This window comes from Linepithema humile, chromosome 4 (genome assembly GCF_040581485.1).
Source record: "Linepithema humile isolate Giens D197 chromosome 4, Lhum_UNIL_v1.0, whole genome shotgun sequence".
NCBI classification, from domain to species: Eukaryota; Metazoa; Arthropoda; class Insecta; order Hymenoptera; family Formicidae; genus Linepithema; species Linepithema humile.
In genome coordinates this window covers 27,074,168-27,097,797 of record NC_090131.1, presented here as the reverse complement: position 1 = coordinate 27,097,797, position 23,630 = coordinate 27,074,168, and the positions used below count along the sequence as shown (strand labels likewise).

Below are 23,630 nucleotides of genomic sequence, written 5' to 3'. Positions count from 1 at the left end.
GCCTGCTAAACGAAATGTTGGCATGAGCATGTTATAGGATCATTGAACTCTGCATTCTGCAACGCGTCTGTCAGTATCGCCACATGGTTGCATGAGGCCACATGAGAAATATAAAAGGTTATAGAAGATTATATTATATTTATTTGTGCACCTGTTGAACGTTTTATAAATAAGAAAAAATGGCTAGAAAAAGTTTGGCTGACAAAATAAATGACTTGATTACGGTAAAACCGGATTTTGGCTCCGATGAAGAGCCTGAGGAGACGAAGGCGAAAATAGTGGAGCATTACGATGAAAGCGATGCCTCTAACGACGAGCTCCGACAGTCTAAAATTCGCAGGCAAAATGTAGATACGTTGGATAAAGTGGATGAAAGGTAACATTCCACATATATTTCTTGCATTTGTGTACAAGATAGAAAACTATTACCACATAAAATTTTTTTTTCCTTAACATCATATGATTTATTTATATAGTTGCTTTATAACACAGATATGCCGGTAAAAAGGTCTCTAGAAAAGATATATATAGCGAGGAAGATGAAAATACGAGCGAAAATATGGAAAGTGATGACTCTGGAGGAAACGAGGAGTTAGAAAGTACGCTGGAACAAGATGACGATATGTCAGACGATGATGAAGAATCAGAACAACAGGAGTCAGAAGATGCTGAAGGTACTGTTTCCGAGGAAGAGGCTGAATATAGTATGGATATAAGCAATTTTAATAAACAAAGTGATTCTACTATCAAAACAATGTCTGACACAAATGTTAGGGCGGAGATAGAAAAAGGCAATTGTATTAGGAATCAGCTGAAGACTTGGGAGAATCTGTCAGAGATGCGAATAAAGCTGCAGAAGTGTGTTGTAACAAGTAATCAAATGCCGCAGTATGACACGCATAAGGAATTCAGATCAGATGAAGAATTTATCAAGAAAGTCAACGATGCTAAAGCTAAGCTAATGTTGCTCGTGAGCAACATGTTGCAATTGAGAGATCTCTTGCTGAAGCAATATCCCGAAACAAGAAATCTATGTGTCGGCTCTGAAAAGAGAAAAGCTGATGATGAGGAGGACAAAAATACAGACGATCCAATGGATGAAGAAATATCTTCCGACACGGAAGACGAGTTAGAAAATAAAGAAGAAACTTTCACAGATAAAGATGCAGAAACGGCTAAGAAACCGCGAAAGCGACTGAAGTACAACGAGTGCGAAAAAGTTTTGCAAGAAAATCACGATTTGTATAAAAAGTACAGAGATTCAGTAATAAAAAAATGGAATGACAAGACGCGAATCGCCACGGGCGCGCTGAATAAAAGCTCTGGTCAGAGCACGCTGAAACAAATCGAATTTGCCATGAGCGACATAAGCAAGTTACGGAAAAGGACTCAGCTGAAGCGCTCCGAATACAACATTGTCGGTAAATCTACAATGGAAGACAATGACGGCAGAAGGATTCAAGAGTATGATCCGGAAATTTATGATGACAACGATTTCTATCATCAACTATTGAAAGATTTGATAGAATATAAATCATCAGACGTGACGGATCCAATACAGCTAAGCAAACAGATGATCCGGCTGCAGAATATGCGTACGAAGATGAAGAGAAAGATCGATACTCGCGCGACGAAGGGTAGAAGGGTGCGATACAATGTTCACACTAAATTAGTTAATTTTATGGCGCCCATTACGGTGTACGATACATGGACCGACAGTGCGAAAAACGAGCTGTACAGTTCGTTGTTCGGTAAAATTAAATCGACTGAAGAGCAGATAAAATATTTATAGTTATAATAAAATATCTATGGCTGTTGCAAATTAACAATGTTATTCCTCAAAGAAAAGATTGCATTCGATTACATTATTTAATTCTACAAAACTGAATTATCTAATTTGATAAGATCGATAGATAATTTTTCATTTATTGAATCATACATTGTCTGTATCATTTTCACTATTGATTTAATGTTAAAATCGATTAAGTACACAATAAAAATAAATAGATATATCACGATTCAATGAACGAAAAAAATCTTTCGACATTGAAGACGAATTAGACAATAAAATCAACTGTAATCTTTTCTTTGAAATTACATAATAACGTTGTCAATTTTTAATCGCCATAGATATTTAGATATTATAGTGTTGTTTTATCTTTAATTTTTTATCTAATGTCAATTTTTATAATCGTCAATCTATGCAAAATTATCGGCGCCATTACGACATAACATAGCGAAGACGCAAATTCGACTTACGATAACATATACATAGATATACACAGCTTCGCACAATAATACTTGATGAATTTCATTTGCTTTTATTATATAACATTGCCGAGATATGACAGATGAAAACAATGATAGCAGTAATCCATAACATTGTTGCAACATGTTTTGAATGTAACACAAAATGCGGTACGGATTCATGAGAAATTATATTATCACAATTGTAAAGGATTGTTTCTTATATTTATATTATTTTATAATAAAAATTGTGACCTGTCTTATTTTGTAGCACATTTACTTTTAAAAATTTATTAAAAATAAATTGCATTTTCTTTCACAACGCTTATGCGCCAATAAATTGCGTAACATTACGATTAACTATCATGTTTCTGTCATTCACCCGTCTCATTCTATCACTTAAGCCTGCGACCTTATTCCACTTTATTATGTAGCACGTAAATATGTACTTATATAGCAATGTGATGGTCAAAGTACGGAGGATAAAGATTGCTCCGAAAAACATATTATGTTGTTAAATTCGGGATCTGAAGGTCTCCATAAAAATTGCTCTTAATTCAGATTTTAATCTGAAAATTTGTGGATATAAAAATAAGTAAATTCAGCAATTTTTTACCAGTTTATTATTAAATAAATAATTTAATAATTTTTCAAACGAAAGCAATTTTATATCGTCATTTTGTTAATAAAAATTTCAAATATCTACACTGTTCAAACATATTGTTTAAATTACACTGAATTTATACTAATTTATTTTAATATCATGCGATGTACCATCAACATGTACAACGATATACATAAAACAATACCTTTATGTAAAATTTTATCTGTACTGCTGAATCACTGAGCGATATATACGTCTTACGTATTCCAAAATAAAAATAGAAAAGGAATAAATTTGTTATACAATCTCTGAATGGTAATCTTATTCTTTTCGTTTCTCTGAAAGCTTCAATGGTAAAATATGTAGATGCATCTGCAGTACATATCATTATCAATAACCCAGTTCAATGGCCCTTAATGGGGTTGTTATTGCTTGTCGGTTGTATAACAAGGATATTTTTTAAATTTTCATATGTAATTGGCTAAAAATCTATTATAAATATAATGTAGTTTTATGCAACCGGTGTCATAAGTGCATCCGCGTTTACACGATACAGTTCTATTGATGTATATATAAATTTATTTCGTTGCATTATTTTATTATACATAATACTGTCTTGACTATCCGTAAAGGTAAAAATGAGGTGCCTATTTCTTTTTGCATCAATTCTATCAATGACAACTTTGAGTTTGGGTAAATTGGTACTCGAACACAAATGGAAATATGTCGATCTTGTTTGGGAAAGTCCGCAGCAGAAGCAACGAGCGATAGATTCCGGCGCATATAACGCTAGTTCGCTGTTTTTGTTCGACGTAGACATGGCACAAGGTAGACTCGCATTATTTAAAGATTGCACAGAAATTTTATATAGAAATATGAATATTTTTCAATCGCGACAATTTACTGTTGCATGATACGTCACTGGAACATCTCTATTACATATATTTCGCGTGCAATAACATTCTTGTTGTGACGAAGTTGTGCTAATGCCTTACAACAAATACATCTTAACTTACAAATAAAATTTTTATAGATGGTAGAATATTCGTTACTGCAGTGAGAGACAAGGGTATACCGGTAAGCGTGATGGTTGTAACAAATAAAACAGGAGAAGGTGGTCCACTTCTGCGTCCGTATCCAGATTGGTCTTGGTACAAGGACGATTGCAAAGGTATTACAGGTGGTGTTTACCAGATGGATGTAAGTATTAATATATTCTCGAAATTGACATATACTGAATTGTGTAATCAGTAATTTCGGATTTTTAAAATAAATCTATCTTTTTTTTGTCGGGCAAAGCACAGTTTCATTAACCCAAATTACATTACATAATTGTTTGTCGAAGTTGTAATCAAGTATCACCCGTATCTCGATTTTTTCACATTGTGCAAAAATGTGCTGCGTAAAAAAACATTATCGATAAAATACACGAAATTACTATATAACTTTGACACTAATTGCAGAGCCTAATATATTTATAGCTATTATTTATAAGACCATGTATATATCGCATACTTTACAATAAATGAATAACAGTGAGCGAAGTGTTAACAATGTGACAATGACAATGTTATATGTTAACAATTTGATGAAATTTGCTGCCAATCTGCCAATGTTGCTAACATTTGGCAATCCAAGTATATATTCATGTAATTATTTCCATATTATTTATTATTTATTTTCACCTCAGATTCAATGCAATCATCTTTTTATTGTGGACGGCGGCAGAATTGGGGAGAATCAACTTTGTCCACCACAATTATTGATCTTTGATTTAGCAACTGATAAACTGGTTAAACGTGTTACTGTCCCGCTTGACATTGCTCATAACAAACAGGGCATTGGACTTCTGGCATCAGTTTCAGTTAATGCGCCAAATTGTAAAAATGTGATGAATAACGCGATGGTTAGTTCTTTTTTTCAATATTACATCGTGTTATTTTTAAATTAAGCATATATTTTTCAGTCTGTGCTACATATTACGTAATATTATCATATCCTGACCGAATAAAGTCGGTATACGACTATAAACTTATATTAATTATTATAATATCAAATTGTATTAATTAAATAAAATTGCGGCACAGATATATATGGGTGATACGGAAGGCTACGCTTTAATCACATATAACACCTCTACTTCGAAATTCTGCAGAATCGAATCTGATTTTATGAAGCCGACTAATCCCGGTTTCACCATAGCAAACGAATTTTTCCCAATGCAGGATGGTATTTTCGGTGTAACAGTTGTTCAAAATAAAGGCAAGTACTTTTTTTTTAATGAGAAGGTCATTGTTTCAACATTCATATGTTAAGAATTTTATTGTTCTTCTTTAGATATATACTATGCTGCTTTGGTTGGAAGCAAAATATACAAGATGGAAACTCCAAAGACATCTAAATGTTTGTCCAGTGAGACAAATGCGTTAACTAAACTCGCAGCTACATTACCGGGTCAAACAGGACCAATAGCATCAATGGATTGTGCACTATTCTTTAGCGATATTGAGAAAACGTCTATTATGTGCGCGGACACTGCTAAGGAAATTAACTCCCAAAATATGGTGAGAATATAACTATTCTTTTTCTACGTGCTATTCAGTAACAAATTATTCTAAGTGTTTAAGCACTATATATAATATAAGTCATTTCTTAATCTGTTGATAATGATCAATAGTACCATTTTTATCATTATAAAAACAATATAAATTTTCAGGGACGCATTGCGCAAGATTCTGAAATGTTGCAATTTCCAAGTGGTTTGAAAAATAGACGAGGTAAACTAATGATCTTATCTAATAAATATCAGCATCATCTTCATGAAACTTTAAATATAAGAGAAGTAAACTTCCGGATTCTCTCGATGTCAAATATGGAAATACAAAAAGAAACAAAATGTTTTGCTTCTTGTCCAGGTATTTTTATATCTAAATATATATAAGAATACATATTATATAAGATACATGACGCGAAATACATGTTTTTCTATGTTACAGTGAAATAACCTATGGATCATTTTTTTAATTTGACTGCAAATTTATTATGGAAGATGTTTAATTTGGGATTATGTAGTTTATATACGTACATAATCAATTATAATCAATTAATTACTTTATATAAATTATTAAGAAGTTATCTGAAATATCTTGTAAACATAATTTTAAAAACATTGATTTAAATTGTGTATAAAATTTACTTTTTAAATATTAAATAAAAATATTGTTATAAAAATTCTATCTTTATTCTTCTCTCTCTCTCTTTTACAATAATTAATAGTTCATATTTAAAAATAAATATCTGCATTTGTTAACATGTATTCACGCGCAATCGATCCATCGCAACCCTGGTTTTTATTGAAATTTATCACTGTCACACATTCCAATTGTATGCTTGACCGACATCACTATCTTCGATATGACAATCTTATTTTTAGCAACTTGACACTTGACTTTTGCCAATAACGTAAGTATCCGAATTAACGATTAAATTACGATTACTTCGAAAAACCCATAGTCTTTTGTCGATCAATGCAGATACTTTTCAGCTTATTAATGTAATATTTTGTATTTAATGCGTTATAATCAGCATTATATTTTATTATATTTTGAGTGAAATTATAAACGACAGCAATACTATTGCAATAAAATTATGATGTATTCGAGATCAGCACAACTTTTAATAGTGCTTATAAAAAAATTTTTGTAGATATTCGTAGACTTTGTAGATTTTATAGCTTTTTGTGAATATTTATTACTGCCGTAATAAGAGGTACATATATTAACTTGTGCAGTAACAAATAAAAGAAATAGTGATTTTCTGCGCATCATCCAGATTAATCTTAATTTTAAAATAATTAAATTATATTTGTATTACATTTTTCCATCTTTCTAATTAATTTTGCAGCTGGTAGAAATACAGCTGTTTGATAATTAACAGAAAGGCTAATAAAATAAATTTAAATGGCGGCTACGTTGTCAAGTCAGAATGTAATCGGTAATAAATTTTATTTGTACTGTTGAATCATTGTGCGATATGTCTTAGAATTCTAAAATAAAAATAAATAAAAATAAAAAATAGAAAAGAAATACAATTTGTTATATAATCTCTGAATGGTAATCTTATTCTTTTCGTTTCTCTGAAAGCTTCAATGGTAAAATATGTAGATGCACCTGCAGTACATGTCATTATCAATAACCCAGAGTTCAATGACTCTTAATGGGGTTGTTATAGCTTGTCGGTTGTATAACAAGGATATTTTTTAAATTTTCATATGTAATTGGCTGAAAATCTATTATAAATATAATGTAGTTTTGTGCAACCGGTGTCATAAGTGCATCCGCGTTTACACGATACAGTTCTATTGATGTAAATTTATTTCGTTACATTATTTTACTGTACATAATACTGTTAACTATCCGTAAAGGTAAAAATGAAGTGTCTTCTTCTTTTTGTATCAATTCTATCGATGACAACTTTGAGTTTGAGTAAATTGGTACTCGAACACAAATGGAAATATGTTGATCTTGTTTGGGAAAGTACGCAGCAGAAGCAACAAGCGATAGATTCCGGCGCGTATAACGCTAGCTTGATGTTTTTGTTCGACGTAGAAATGGCACAAGGTAGACTCGCATTGTTTAAAAATTGCACAGTAATTTTATATAGAAATATGAATATTTTTTAATCACGACAATTTACTATTGCATGATATGTCACTAGAACCTCTCTATTACATATATTTCGTGTGCAATAACATTCTTGTTGTGACAAAGTTGTGCTAATGCCTTACAACAAATACATCTTAACTTACAAATAAAATTTCTATAGATGGTAGAATATTCGTTACTGCAGTGAGAAACAAGGGTATACCGGTAAGCGTGATGATTGTAACAAATAAAACAGGAGAAGGTGGTCCACTTCTGCGTCCGTATCCAGACTGGTCTTGGTACAAGGACGATTGCAAAGGTATTACAGGTGGTGTTTACCAGATGGATGTGAGTATTAAAATATTTTCCAAAGTGACGTATAGTGAATTGTGTAATAAGTTATTTCGGATTTTTGAAATAAATCTGTCTATTTTTTTGTCAGGTAAAGCGCAGTTTAATTAACAAATAAATTAAATAATTGTTTGTCGTTGTCGTAAGTATCGCCCATATCACGATTTTTTTACATTGTGCAAAAATGTGCTGTTTAAAAAACAATACCGTTGAAATATACGAAATTACTTATTAATACTAATTACGTACAATCTAGTATATTTACTTTTATTACTTAAAAGTATATATCGCATATTTTTTGCAATAAATAAATATCAGTAAGCAAAGTGTTAACAATGTGACAATGACAATGGGTCATATGTAAACAAATGAGGAATTTATAACAAACACAATCCTTATCAAAAGTTGAGAAAACTGAGATAATCGCATATTCTAATAATTACAGATGGAACCTACATACAGAATGGTTGCACTAATTCTCATAAAAACTACTCATGCCTTGATTTATATTGTTAAGAAGTTACTGAAAATTATTTACTAAAAGTTATTTACTAAAAATTAAGGACGATAAAATGTTTCTTTCTTGTCCTAAAAAAATGAAAACATTGATAACAGTTTTTTGTTAAACTCTTCATTTTCAGCAAATTTACTGTCAATCCGAAATATATATTCGTATAATTATTTTCATAAGGACAATACTTGAAGTTTAATTTTTATTTTCCCTTCAGATTCAATGCAATCATCTCTTTATTGTGGATGGCGGTAGAATTGGGGAGAACCAACTTTGTCCACCGCAATTATTGATCTTCGATTTAGCAAATGACAAACTGGTTAAACGTGTTACTGTCCCGCTTGATATTGCTCATAACAAAGAGAGCATTGGACTTCTGGCATCAATATCAGTTAATGCGCCAAATTGTAAAAATGTGATGAATGACGCGATGGTTAGTTACATTTTTAAATATTGCATTATTTTTAAATTACGGTATCGCATATACTTTTCAGTCTGTGCTACATTTTATGTAATTAATAGGTCATATCCTGACCGAATTAAGTCGGTATACGATTATAAATCTATATTAATTATTATAATATCAAATTGTATTAATTAAATAAAATTGCGGCACAGATATATATGGGTGATACGGAAGGCTACGCTTTAATCACATATAACATTTCTACTTCGGGATTCTGCAGAATCGAATCTGATTTTATGAAACCGACTAATCCCGGTTTCATAACAAATAAATTTTCTTCTGAACCAGATGGTATTGACGGTATTACAGTTGTTCGGAATAAAGGTAAGTACTTTCTTTAATAAGAAGGTCATTGTTTCAACAATCATATGTTAAGAATTTTAAATCTCATTGATATTTTACTGATGTTGTATCATATCTTTTTTTTTATCATTATTAACATTCATGTAAATTTAACTTAGTATGGTAATGAGATTGCATTCGACACAGAAAGCTTTTCTAAAATAATTTCATAAATAACATTTTCGTTCCTCTTTGGAACTGTTTTTTTTTTAGACATATACTATTCTGCTATGGGGCGAAGCAAAATACACAAGATGGAAACTCCAAAGACATCTAAATGTTTGTCCAGTGAGACAAATGCGTTAACTAAACTGGCAGCTACATTACCGGGTCAAACAGGACCAATAGCATCAATGGATTGTGCACTATTCTTCAGCGATATTGAGAAAACGTCTATTATGTGCGCGGACACTGCTAAAGAAATTAACTTTCAAAATATGGTGAGAATATAATTATTCTCTTTCTGCGTGCTATTCAGTAAAAAATTATTCCAAATGTTTGGGTATTATATATAAATCATTTTTACAACTGTTGACAAATGATCAATAGTACCATTTTTATTATTATAAAAACAATATGAATTTTCAGGAACGCATTGCACAAGATTCTGAAATGTTGCAATTTTCAAGTGGTTTGAAAAATAGACAAGATAAACTAGTGATCTTATCTAATAGATATCTGAATCATTTTCATGAAACAGTAAATATAAGAGAAGTAAACTTCCGGATTCTCTCGATGTCAAATACGGAAATACAGAAGGAAACAAACTGTTTTGCTTCTTGTCCAGGTAATTTTATATATAAATATATATGAGAATACATGTTATATAAGATACATAGCGCAAGAGATTAAGCATACATATGTTTCTATGTTGCAGTGAAATAACTTATCATCTTTTGTGATTTTAACTGCAAATTTAATCTGGGAGATGTTTAATTTAAATTTTATAGTTCATATATACATATACATATAATTAATTAATCACTTTATATAAATTATTAAGCAGTTATCTAAAGTACTTTGTAAGCATAATTTTAAAAAAATTGATTTAAATTATGTATAAAATTTATTTTTTGAATATTAAATAAAAAAATTGTTTTTTGAATATTAAATAGAATCTCTCTCTCCCTTTCTCTTATAATAATCATTAGTTAATATTTAAAAATAAATATCTGCATTTGTTAAGATTTGTTCGCGTGCAATCAATTCATCTTAATCTAGGTTTCTATTGAAAATCTTTACTCTGGTCACATGTCAACTGTGTGCTTGACCGACATCAATATCTTCGATATGATAGTCTTATTTCTAGCAATTTGACACTTGACTTATGTCGATGACCTAAGTGTCTGAGCTAGCGGCTAAATCACGATTACTTCGAAGAACCCATAGTCTCTTGTCGATCAATGTGAATATACCTTTCAGCTTATTACTATAATGCGTTAAAATCAGCATTACATTTTATTATAAATACAATTTTGAATGAAACGAAAAACCGCAGTATTATTATAATAAAATTATCACGTACTCGAGATCAACACAACTTTTAATAGTGTTAATCTACGAATATCTAAAAAAAATTTAGATATTCATAGATTTTGTAGGTTTTATAAATTTTTGTAAATATTTATTACTGCCGCAAGAAGTAGAGATATATCAACCTGTGCAATAACAAATAAAAGAAATGATGATTTTCTTCGCATTATCCAGATTAATCTTGATTTAGAAATAATTAAATTATATTTGTATTATATTTATCAGTCTCTCTAATTAATTTTGCAGCTAATAGAAATATAATACTGTTTGCTAATTAACAGAAAGGCTAATAAAAAAAATTCAAATGGCGGCGACGCTATCAAGTCAGACACGATGGACAATAAATTTTATTTGTAATGCTGAATCACTGTTTCGTTTTACTGCTAAACTTGGTTTATAATAATATTAAAATAAAAATAGATATAAATAAGATATAATATGCAATTATGTAATAAATTTATTTTGTAATAAATAGTTATCTTATTTCTTCTATTTCTAAAAGTCTCATTTGCAAAAAACGTGCATATCAAATAAATTTGCAACAAATGCTATTATCAATGTCCATGACATCAATGGCTCTAGAGCTTCAATTATTTATTGATTATAAAATGAGAATATTATTATGAATTTTCATATGTGTTAAACTAAGAATATAAATACCGACTTATTTTGCGCAGGCGATACATTCACGTTTATGATATCGTATTTTGTGGTATACTGTTTAGTTATTTGTTCGCTGAAAATGAAGTACCTTTTTTTCACTGCGATAATATTGTCGATCACAGATAAAAGTTTTAACGAGTTACTTCTTGAGTACAAATGGAAATATGCTGATTTACTTTGGGAAAGTTCGGAGCAGAAGCAAGAAGCAATAGATTCCGGCAAATATAACGCCAGCTTGATGTACTTATTCGATGTCGATGTAGGACCCGGTAAGCTGACATTGTATAAGGATTTAACAGTGCTTTGATATAGAAATACCTTTATACGCAGAAGCATCTTACTTTTGTATGAAAAGTTATTATATATGTAATCTACATTTTACAATCTGCTCGCGATTTAAGCACGTTTGGGGCAAGAACGGGACTTGCTCTAATGTTCTCACAGCTTCCTTCATTCTTTCTTCTCGGAATCAAGTTTGTACATAATACAACTGTAATACAAAAAGAAGTTATAACGTCACGCTTTTCACTAACAAATAAACAAATTCACCAGCAGAGCGCATAGGTCGTAAAACCTTACTGCTAAGAATTTATTACAAAGAAAATTTTCATAGATGATAGATTATTCGTTACCGCAATAAGAGAGAAAGGTGCACCTGTAAGTGTGATGACTATAACTGATCAAGAGGGAGAGGGAGGTGCACTTTTGCGTCCATATCCAGATTGGTCTTGGTACAAGGACGATTGCAAAGGCATTACGGGTGGTGTTTATCGAGTAGATGTAAATAATGAAATATTCTAAAACCCCAAACGTTCAAGTTTGTTATTTTTTAACAATTACATTTTGCAATTATATTTTTTTACGTTTTAACAATCAGTACATAATATATTGCGTAATCTATTTACTCTGACATAATCATCTGCGCAAATTCTGAAATGCAATCTTTACTTTCGTCTCAGATTCAATGCGATCATCTCTTTATTGTGGCCAGTGGTAAACTTGGGGAAAAGCAACTTTGTCCCCCGGAACTGCTGATTTTTAACTTATTAAATGATAAACTTGTTAAACGTGTTATCATCCCGTATGATATCGCTTTTGACAAAAAGGGCATTGGGTTTTTGTCGTCGCCTGTTGTTTTTGCGCCGCATTGTAAAAACATAAAAGATAATGCAGTGGTATATTATTTTAGAAATTACATTATGTTTTCTTTTAATCAAAGTAATGCATGCTTTTCGATATGTGCTAAATATTATTTAATTGACACGTGCTGCGATTTAATATCGATATAATATTGTACATTTATATTAATTAAATTGTGGTTTCAGGTATTCATGAGTGACACCGACGGTTTCGGTTTAGTGGTGTATGATGCATCTACTTCAAAATTTTGCAGATACGAATCAGAATCAAAAAAACCGTCCAATACCGGTTTCACTTTAGCAAACCAGTTTACTCCCCTCGAAGATGGTATTTTCGGCATGGCAGTTGTTCAAAATAAAGGCAAGGTTTTAACAATGATTATTGATTAATTCAACCGTTAAGTATTTCAAGATTTACTTCAAATTTGTATTGCATTATATCACTTCTATTAATTTCTTTATCATTATTATTTATGCAGATTTATAAAAATGCACAAGACATTAAAAAATCCCACATAATTAATCCTTTGCATTTTGATTATTCTTGTTTTTCAGATTTATACTACACTGCTTTTGCGGGAAGCAAAATATATAAGACGGAAATTTCGAAAATAAAAGGATGTTCGCTAAATGACGCAAATGCACTAAATAAACTAGCAGCTACGTTACCAGGTCAAACAGGATCAATAGCATCTGCGGATTGTGCAATATTTTTCAGCGATATTGAGCAAACGTCTATTATGTGCGCGGACACTACTAAGGAAATTAATTCCCAGAACATGGTGAGAACATAATTATACTTCGCACGCCGTTCAGTAACGAATTATTCAAAGTGTGTGAACTCTACAAGCGATTTTTATCACCGGATATAATATCAATATACAATATCAATTTTCAGGAAATTGTTGAGCAAGATTTTGAAACACTACAATTTCCAAGTGGATTGAAAAATAGAGGAGGTGAACTAGTGATCTTATCAAATAGATATCAACATCATCTACATTCTACCCTAAATACGAACGAAATAAACTTCCGTCTTCTTTCAACAAACAATACAGACATACAGAAGAAGACAAATTGTTTTGCTTCCTGCGAGATATAAATTAGTGATAGCGTAATAGACAACTATATGTAAACAATATTTTTTGTAAATCTTGTCTATGAACTATTTTCTACTTGTCAATTCAGTACACAATTTAATTTACAAGTGTAAAATAAAATATGAAGAAGTGAGAGTTAATAAAGTTATTATGTAATAAATAGTAATCTTATTATTTCCTTTCCTCAAAGTATTGTTGACAAGATAATATGTATATCACGTACACCTATAGCATGCACCATTATCAATAATTCTGAGTTCAACGATTCTCAATTATCAATTATCTGGGATAATGTGACAGGACTACAATTATTGATTACATAATGAGAACATTTCACTGGATTTCAATATGTATCGAGCTGAAAATATATTATAAATACTGGCTAAGTATGCAAGTAGTATCATTAACGCATTAGCGTTTGCGAAATACGTATTTACGGCGTAATCTTTAGTTACGATATTTTATTATATGTAATATATTTATATTTATTCGCTATTTGCTGTTCAAAATGCGATATTTTCTACTCATTGTATTAAATCTGTCGATAATAATTATGAGTTTTGGCAAATTGATCCTCGAACACAAATGGAAATACGCCGATCTCCTTTGGGAAAGTCCGCAGCAAAAGCAGCAAGCGATAGATTCCGGCGCGTATAACGCTAGCTTGATGTTTTTCTTCGACGTTGATGTGGCACCAGGTAAGCTCAAATTGTTCAAAGATTTGTAATTTTATATAGAAATAGAAATATCAGTAAATGCAAAAGTGTATTAGTGTGCTATTAAACGTTACCATGATCTATATTTCCAGTAAGTGAAATATTAGCAATGTTGGCAAATTGACAGCAAATTTAATCAAATTTATTATCAATCTGCTAACAACACTAATATTTGGCTATCTAGATTTATTACACATTTTTCAACACATTATTAAACAAATAACATTATTGTTGCAATAAATTTGCAATGTGTTTGCAATAAATAAATTTTATATTAAGTATTATTTATAAAATTCTCGTAGATGGTAGAATATTCCTCACGGCATTAAGAGAAGAGGGTACACCGGTAAGCATACTGACAGTAACTGATCAAGAAGGAGAAGGAGGTCCTCTTTTGCGTCCATATCCAGATTGGTCCTGGTACAGGACGCTTCCAATGGACGGCTGCGACGGCATTCCAGGAGTTGTTTATGGAATAAATGTAAACATTAAAATTTTCTAAATTTGATAATTACATCTCACATACATATTATATACATTATATACATTACATTTAAACGGCCAACAATACATTGGTCAACATACTCATATAATTATCTATAATAATAAAAAAGGTAAAAAAAGACGCTTAGTACGCGCGTTTATCGAAACACACTATTGTACACATACAAAATAGTATTTTTTAAATGTATATTTTATTACTACAAACATAAAAATTATTTTATATTTCCTACGAAGAAGGTGATATCATAAACTAGTGTCCATTATTCGTAACATTCGCGTACACACATACATTTGTTATATTTACACACACGCACACATATATTTGTCATATTTATTACTGATAATTGACAATAATGCGTTTTGACGTATTCGAGATTAAAAAATTAATAGTTGTTAGCATCACTTTAAAGTCGTTATTAATGTACGTAGACAGGATCAGCTTTATCAAGAAAAAAATACTGTACTGGCGGCATTTTCTTGCTAAAAATTTTATTATTATGTAAGCAAAATATAAAAAAATATATATAAATTTGCTTTTTGATCAGTTGGTACTGAGTCAATCATATGCAAATTTCTCGCGTTTTGACGTCAGTGGCAGGAGAATACCGCAAGCATTAAATTCATTCCTTGTCTCGACAAAACTAGCTGATCCTATCTACATGCATTAATTATCATATATATTCATACTAATAATAATATCTAAAATTTAATTGTTATTTTGTTCTCAGATTCAATGCAATCATCTTTTTATTTTGGATAGCGGCAAATATAATTATGAACAAATTTGTCCTCCGCGACTATTTATCTTTGACTTATCAACTGATAAACTAGTTAAAAGTGTTACTATTCCGCTCAATATCGCTAATAACAAAAATGGCACAGGATTTTTAACAACAGTTACTGCTTTTGCGCCGCATTGTGAAAATATAAAGGATAACGCGGTGGTTAGTATAATTTTCTAAATATCATATTTTTATTGTAATCACATTAATTCGTTTTTTTTAATTATATTTAATTATGTTATACCTTGCAATTTAAATTGACAAGTGACAATTATGAACTTACATCAATTAAATTATGTCTCAGGTGTTTATGGCTGACACTGACGGGTTTGGTATGGCGATATATAACGCGTCTACTTCGAAATTCTGCAGAATCGATTCTGATAGTATGAAACCAACTGGTATCGGTTATTATGTGGGGAATCAATTTTATCCTCTGGAAGACGGTATCACCAGCACGGCAGTTGTTCAAAACAAAGGTACACTTTTAAGAAAATAACTATTTTAGTCTTTATATAGGTTTATTACATCGCATATTGAGTGTTATTTTTTATGTGATTTTATTTGCATCATATTATTTCTATCCATTTCTTTTATCGTCATCACATTTATATAGACTTAGCAATAAATAGATAATTCTTAGCATCTTGCTTGTGTTCTTCGGCATTATTCTTTGCCATTGTTATATTTTAGACTTATACTACGCTTCGTTTGCGGGAAATAAGATATACAAAATGGAAATATCAAAGATAGCGGGATGTTCGCAAAGTGAAACAAAAGCGCTAACTCAACTAGCATTTGAGATACCAGACCAGACATCAGCATTAGCATCTGCGAATTGTGTAATATTTTTCACTGATGTTAAAAAGTCTTCTGTCATGTGCGCGGATACTACTAAGAAAATTAACTCTCAGAACATGGTGAGCACATAATTATTCTCTGCATGCCGCTCAATATTGAATTATTCAAAACGTATGAATTATTCTAAGCAATTTTTATTACTACAAATATAATATCAATTTTCAGGAAGTTGTTGGGCAAGATTTTGAAACATTGGAATTTTCAAGTGCAATGAAAAATAGAGGAGGAAAACTAGTGATATTATCAAATAAATATCAACTTCACGATGCATATGGTGGATTAAATATAAGCGATATAAATTTCCGCATTTTATCGATGCTTAATACGGAAATACAGAAGAAAACAAACTGTTTTGCTTCTTGTCCAGGTAATTTTATATATAAATATATATGAGAATACATGTTATATAAGATACATAGCGCAAGAGATTAAGCATACATATGTTTCTATGTTGCAGTGAAATAACTTATCATCTTTTGTGATTTCAACTGCAAATTTATTCTGAGAGTTGTTTAATCTGGATTTTATAGTTTATACATGTACATATACATGTACATATAATTAATTAACCACGTTATATAAATTATTATGCAGTTATTTAAAATACTTTGTATAAGCAGAATTTTAAAAACATTAATTTAAATTATGTATAAAATTTATTTTTTGAATATTATATAAAAATATTGTTATAAAATCTCTTTCTCCCTCTCTCTCTTTTTCTCTTATAATAATCATTAGTTAATATTTAAAAATAAATATCTGTATTTGTTAACATTTGTTCGCGCGCAATCAATTCATCTTAATCTTGATTTCTATTGAAAATCTTTACTCTGGTCACATTTCAACTGTGTGACATGACCAACATCACTATTTTCGATATGGTAGTCTTATTTCTAGCAACTTGACACTTGACTTTTGCTGATGATCTAAGTGTCCGAATTAACGGTTAAATCACGATTACTTCGAAGAACCCATAGTCTTTGTCGATCAATGCGGATGTCTTTCAGCTTATTACTGTAATGCGTTATAATCAGCATTACATTTTATTATATATATTTTGAGTAAAACGATAAACCGCAGAGTATTATTATAATAAAATTATGATATACTTGAGATCAACACAACTTTTAAGTGTTTGTAAAAAAAATTTTTGTAGATATTCGTAGATTTTGTAAGTTTTATAGATTTTTGTTAATATGTATTATTGCCGCAAGAAGTAGAGATATATCAACCTGTGCAATAACAAATAAAAGAAATAATCCTTTATATGTGTTATATGTGTTTTAAATGAAATGATGATTTCTTCACATTATTCAAATTAATCTTGATTTAGAAATAATTAAATTATATTTGTATTACATTTATCCGTCTCTCTAATTAATTTTGCAGCTAATAGAAATGTAATACTGTTTGCTAATTAACAGAAAGGCTAATAAAATAAATTTAAATAGCGGCTACGTTATCAAGTCAGACATGATGGATAGTAAATTTTAATTATATTGCTGAATCACTGTTTCGATTTACTGCTAAACTTGGTTTATAATAATATTAAAATAAAAGTAGATATAAATGAGATATAATGTGAAATTATGTAATAAATTTATTTTGTAATAAAAAGTTATCTTATTTTTTCTATTTTTAAAATTCTCATTTGCAAAAAACGTGCATACCAAATAAATTTACAACAAATGCAATTATCAATCTCCATGACATCAATGACTCTAGAGCTTCAATTATTTTTGATTATAAATCGAGAATATTATTACAAATTTTCATATGCGTTAAACTAAGAATATACTATAAATAGCGACTAATTTTGCGCAGGTGATATATTCACGTTTATGATATCATATTTCGTAGTATAGGGGAAGGTGGGGTAAGACGGACCGCGGGGTAAAATGGTCCATTTGCTAGATCTTATTAGTAAGTACCTCTATCTGCTGGATAAACATAAAATTAATTTCCTTTTTGATGCTTTTTAACTGTTTAAAAATTACGTCATTATATCATAAGACTATCGTAAGTTATTTATAAAGAAACGTCAAATTCTTGCAAATAGATCTCGTGATCTAATTTCTTAGTATTACATTTTAAGTGACTAAGATTGCAAAACTTAATATTTTTAAATTTTTCTACAAGTTCCATATTTCTGGTTATTGAGAAGTAATATTTCATCAGTTACATTTAAAAAATAATTTTGATACAGGTAAATAAAAATAAGATAATATTAATGTTGTCATGTGGGGTAAAATGGACCAATTTAAATGGGGTAAAACGGACCAATTTATATATTTGTTCTACTTATATTTTCTACTTATACTTTCTACTTATAGTTTTCTGCTTATATATTTGCTCTGATTTGAGAAATATTTTACATCTCATTTTTTTTTACTGAAAAAAGCTATGAAAAATAAAAAACGCACTGTTAAAAGTAGAAAAAACTTGAAATTTATTGAAAATAATGTCTCCAAATAAAAACAGATTTTATAATAATTATTTATTTTATTTACATGCTTTATTTTAAAATGTTATATTTAATGTTATATTTAATATAAACGTTAAAAATTATAAAGATTATAATTATTTTAAAGATTTGTGTGTATAATAAAATAATTAATGTTAAATTAATTTCTATTCTTATTCAAAAATATTTAATAAATACTATATAGTTTTGATTTTGAGTTGATCAGTTAAATTATTTCTTGATCCATATTATCTCGGCTTGGTCCATTTTACCCCATGGGATGGTCCATTTTACCCCACCTATGGGGTAAAACGGACCAAAATTAAGTTTTTAAAAATCTTAATAATAATTCAAACTTTTGCAAATTTTGAAAATTTAACATTATAATCTTATAATAAACATTCTACAGTTTCTTCATGCTAAATTTCAGTTATTTTTTGTCATTAATATAAAAAATATAGCCATTTTTGCTTAGGGGGTCCGTCTTACCCCACCTTCCCCTACTTTTTAGTTGTTTGTTCGCTAAAAATAAAGTATTTTTTTTTTACTGTGTTAATATTGTCGATGACAGATAAAAGTTTTAACGAGTTACTTCTTAAGTACAAATAGAAATATGCTGATCTACTTTGGGAAAGTTCAGAGCAGAAGCAAGAAGCGATATATGCCGGCAAATATAACGACAGCTTGATGTACTTATTTGATGTCGATGTAAGACCCGGTAAGCTGATATTGTATAAGGATTTAACAGTGCTCTGATATACAAATACCTTTATACGCAAAAGCTTCTTATTTTTGCATGAAAAGTTATTATATATGTAATCTATACTTTAAAATCCGCTCGCAATTTAAGGGGAATAATAACAATCATGAGGAAATTGTTGAGCAAGATTTTGAAACACTGCAATTTCCAAGTAGGTTGAAAAATAGAGGAGGTGAACTAGTGATCTTATCAAACAGATATCAACATCATCTACATTCTACCTTAAATACAAATAAAATAAACTTCCGTTTTCTCTCAACGAACAATACGAACATACAGAAAAAGACAAATTGTTTTGTTTCCTGCAAGATATTAATTAGTGATGACGTAATAATGTATAGACAGCTGTATATAAACAATATGTAAATTTTGTCTATGACCTATTTTCTACTTGTCAATTCAGTACGCGATTCATTTTACAAGTGTAAAAAAATGAAGAAGCGAGAGGTTAATAAAGTTATTATGTAATAAATAGTAATCTTATTATTTCCTTTTCTCAAAGTATTGTTGACAAGATAATATGTATATCACGTACACCTATAGCATGCACCTATAGCATTATCAATAATTCTGAGTTCAACGACTCTCAATTATCGATCTGGGATAATGTGATAGGACTATAATTATTGATTACATAATGAGAATATTTTACTGGATTTCAATATGTATCGAGCTGAAATTATATTATAGATACTGGCTAAGTATGCAAGTAGTATCATTAACGCATTAGCGTTTGCGAAATACGTATTTACGGCGTAATCTTTAGTTACGATATTTTATTATATGTAATATATTTATATTTATTCGCTATTTGCTGTTCAAAATGCGATATTTTCTACTCATTGTATTAAATCTGTCGATAATAATTATGAGTTTTGGTAAATTGGTCCTCGAACACAAATGGAAATACGCCGATCTTCTTTGGGAAAGTCCGCAGCAAAAGCAGCGAGCGATAGATTCCGGCGCGTATAACTAGCTTGATGTTTCTCTTCGACGTTGATGCGGCACCAGGTAGGCTCAAATTGTTCAAAGATTTGTAACTTTATATAGAAATATAAGTATCTGTAAATGCAAAAGTGTATTAGTGTGTTATTGTGTTATATTAGTGTGTTCAGCGTTATCATTATCTATATTTCCAGTAAGTAAAAAATTAGCAATGTTGGCAAGTAGACAGCAAATTTAATCAAATTTATTATCAATGTGCTAACATAATTAATATTTGACCACCTAGAATTATTACACATTTTTTAACACATTATTAAACATATAACATTATTGTTGCAATAAATTTGCAATGTGTTTGCAATAAATAAATTTTATATTAAGTATTATTTATAAAATTCTTGTAGATGGTAGAATATTCCTCACCGCATTAAGAGAAGAGGGTACACCGGTAAGCATACTGACAGTAACTGATCAAGAAGAAGAAGGAGGTCCTCTTTTGCGTCCATATCCAGATTGGTCCTGGTACAGGACGCTTCCAATGGACGGCTGCGACGGCATTCCAGGAGTTGTTTGTGGAATACATGTAAGCATTAAAATTTTTTAAATTTGATAATTACATCTCACATTTATATACATTACATTTAAATGGCCAACAACACATTAATCTACATACTCGTATAATTATTTGTAATAATAAAAAAGGTAAAAAAAGTCGCTAAATACACGCGTTTATCGAACACACTATTGTACACATACAAAACAGTATTTTTTAAATGTTTATTTTATTACTACAGACATAAAAATTATATTATATTTCCTACGAAGAAGGTGATATATCAGAAACTAGTGCCCATTATGACATTCGTAACATTCGCGTACACACATACATTTGTTATATTTACACACATGTATATTTGTTATATTTATTACTAATAATTGACGATAATGAATGCGTTTTGACGTATTCGAGATTAGAAAATTAATAGTTGTTAGCATCACTTTAAAGTCGTTATTAATGTACGTAGATAGGATCAGCTTTAGTGAAGCATCAAGGAAAAATACTGTGCGGCGTTTCTTGCCGAAGATTTTATTATTAAGTAAGCAATATATAAAAAAATATATATATATATTTGCTTTTTAGTCAGTTGGTACCCAGTCAATCATATGCAAATTTCTCGCGTTTTGACGTCAGTAGCAGGAGAATACCGCAGGCATTAAATTTTTTCCTTGTTGTCTGGATAAAGCTAGCTGATCTTATCTACATGCATCAATTATCATATATTGATACTAATAATAATACCTAAAATTAAATTTTTATTTTGATCCCAGATTCAATGCAATCATCTTTTTATTTTGGATAGCGGCATATATAATTTTGAACAAATTTGTCCTCCGCGACTATTAATCTTTGACTTATCAACTGATAAACTAGTTAAAAGTGTTACTATTCCGCTCAACATCGCTAATAACAAAACCGGCACAGGATTTTTAACAACAGTTACTGCTTTTGCGCCGCATTGTGAAAATATAAAGGATAACGCGGTGGTTAGTATAATTTTCTAAATATCATATTTTTATTGTAATCACATTAATTCAGTTTTTTTTTAATTATGTTTAATTATGTTATACCTTGCAATTTAAATCGACAAGTGACAATTATGGACTTATATCAATTAAATCATATCTCAGGTGTTTATGGCTGACACTGACGGGTTTGGTATGGCGATATATAACGCGTCTACTTCGAAATTCTGCAGAATCGATTCTGATAGTATGAAACCAACTGGTATCGGTTATTATGTGGGAAATCAATTTTATCCTCTGCAAGACGGTATCGTCGGCACGACAGTTGTTCAAAACAAAGGTACACTTTTAAGAAAATGATTATTTCAGTCTTTATATAGACTTAGTACATTGCATAATGAGCGTTACTTTTTATCTGATTTCAATTGCATCATACTATTTCTATCCATTTCTTTTATCGTCATCACATTTATATAGACTTAGCAATAAATAAATAATTCTTAGCATCTTGCTTGTGTTCTTTGGTATTATTCTTTGCCATTGTTATATTTTAGACTTATACTACGCTTCGTTTGCGGGAAATAAGATATACAAAATGGAAATATCAAAGATAGCGGGATGTTCGCAAAGTGAAACAAAAGCGCTAACTCAACTGGCATTTGAGATACCAGACAAGACAACAGCATTAGCATCTGCAAATTGTGTAATATTTTTCACCGATGTTAAAAAGTCTTCTGTTATGTGCGCGGATACTACTAAGGAAATTAACTCCCAGAACATGGTGAGAACATAATTATTCTCTGCATAATTATTCTCCGCCGTTCAATAGCAAATTATTCGAACCGTATGAATTATTGTGCAAGCAATTTTAATTACTGCAAATATAATGTCAATTTTCAGGAAGTTATTGAGCAAGATTTTGAAACACTGCAATTGTCAAGTATGATGAAAAATAGAGGAGGAAAACTAGTGATCTTATCAAATAAATATCATCTTCACGATTCATATGTTGGATTAAATATAAGCGATATAAACTTCCGCATTTTTTCGATGCTGAATACGGAAATACAGAAACAAACAAAATGTTTCTCTTCTTGCCCAGGTATTTATTTATCTTGATAATAGAATATATTTATAGTATATATAATGAAATCAAGCGTACATGTGTATATTTTTGTGTTGCAATAAAATAGCGAATCCTCTTTTCAATTAAACTTCAACTTTGCCTTAAGTTTTTAAAATTGAGGAGTTTGCTGTATAATTAATTATCTTACACAAATAAATTAATTATGCAAAGTGTTCTGTAAACAGATTTAGCAATATAATTATAAAGTAGCAAGTTTATCTTCCTCTTTAATATTACCGAAATCTTATATTTATAATATAAGATCGGTTAAGAAAATGATAAGTCTATCGGTTAAAAAGTAGATATGTAATGGTTAGCGTACGGTTCATTTACGTTGATCTTTCCGCCA

General features: G+C 30.1%; 4 protein-coding genes and 2 long non-coding RNA genes across 8 annotated transcripts; 5 read left to right on the top strand and 1 right to left on the bottom strand.

The window, feature by feature from the left end:
• The first annotated feature begins 30 nt into the window (after nucleotides 1-30).
• On the top strand, nucleotides 31-2,607 carry LOC105674994 (protein AATF-like). Of its 2 annotated transcripts, none has more exons than XM_012371723.2 (2): nucleotides 31-376; nucleotides 493-2,607. In XM_012371723.2, exons 1-2 carry the CDS (start codon nucleotides 180-182, stop codon nucleotides 1,790-1,792), a joined length of 1,497 nt encoding a protein of 498 aa, XP_012227146.2. In that variant the 5' UTR covers nucleotides 31-179; the 3' UTR covers nucleotides 1,793-2,607. The 2 variants fall into 2 exon arrangements, with proteins under 2 accessions (XP_012227146.2, XP_067209135.1); XM_067353034.1 differs by having other exon boundaries at nucleotides 247-376; nucleotides 477-2,607.
• Nucleotides 2,608-2,759: 152 nt separating this feature from the next.
• LOC105674987 (major royal jelly protein 1-like) lies at nucleotides 2,760-6,958 on the top strand. Of its 2 annotated transcripts, XM_012371715.2 has the most exons (7): nucleotides 2,760-3,679; nucleotides 3,885-4,051; nucleotides 4,542-4,757; nucleotides 4,939-5,113; nucleotides 5,189-5,415; nucleotides 5,568-5,766; nucleotides 5,848-6,958. In XM_012371715.2, exons 1-7 carry the CDS (start codon nucleotides 3,490-3,492, stop codon nucleotides 5,853-5,855), a joined length of 1,182 nt encoding a protein of 393 aa, XP_012227138.2. In that variant the 5' UTR covers nucleotides 2,760-3,489; the 3' UTR covers nucleotides 5,856-6,958. The 2 variants fall into 2 exon arrangements, with proteins under 2 accessions (XP_012227138.2, XP_067209138.1); XM_067353037.1 differs by having other exon boundaries at nucleotides 5,568-6,958.
• A 224-nt stretch (nucleotides 6,959-7,182) lies between these two features.
• On the top strand, nucleotides 7,183-11,247 carry LOC136999571 (major royal jelly protein 1-like). Its single transcript, XM_067353912.1, has 6 exons — nucleotides 7,183-7,470; nucleotides 7,676-7,842; nucleotides 8,574-8,789; nucleotides 8,975-9,151; nucleotides 9,344-9,604; nucleotides 9,753-11,247. The coding sequence occupies exons 1-6, from the start codon at nucleotides 7,281-7,283 to the stop codon at nucleotides 9,975-9,977; spliced, it is 1,236 nt and encodes a 411-aa protein (XP_067210013.1). The 5' UTR covers nucleotides 7,183-7,280; the 3' UTR covers nucleotides 9,978-11,247.
• An 82-nt stretch (nucleotides 11,248-11,329) lies between these two features.
• LOC136999321 (major royal jelly protein 1-like) lies at nucleotides 11,330-14,429 on the top strand. Its single transcript, XM_067353036.1, has 6 exons — nucleotides 11,330-11,629; nucleotides 11,974-12,140; nucleotides 12,320-12,535; nucleotides 12,686-12,860; nucleotides 13,055-13,281; nucleotides 13,398-14,429. Exons 1-6 carry the CDS (start codon nucleotides 11,392-11,394, stop codon nucleotides 13,599-13,601), a joined length of 1,227 nt encoding a protein of 408 aa, XP_067209137.1. The 5' UTR covers nucleotides 11,330-11,391; the 3' UTR covers nucleotides 13,602-14,429.
• Nucleotides 14,430-18,624: 4,195 nt separating this feature from the next.
• Nucleotides 18,625-22,337, bottom strand: LOC136999325 (uncharacterized). The gene is made up of 2 exons (XR_010889694.1): nucleotides 21,055-22,337; nucleotides 18,625-20,748 (listed from the first exon to the last, which is right to left on the bottom strand). It is a non-coding gene; the product is annotated as an uncharacterized lncRNA (long non-coding RNA).
• LOC105674985 (uncharacterized) lies at nucleotides 22,011-23,263 on the top strand. Its single transcript, XR_010889696.1, has 3 exons — nucleotides 22,011-22,176; nucleotides 22,321-22,936; nucleotides 23,056-23,263. It is a non-coding gene; the product is annotated as an uncharacterized lncRNA (long non-coding RNA).
• The last annotated feature ends 367 nt before the right edge of the window (nucleotides 23,264-23,630 follow it).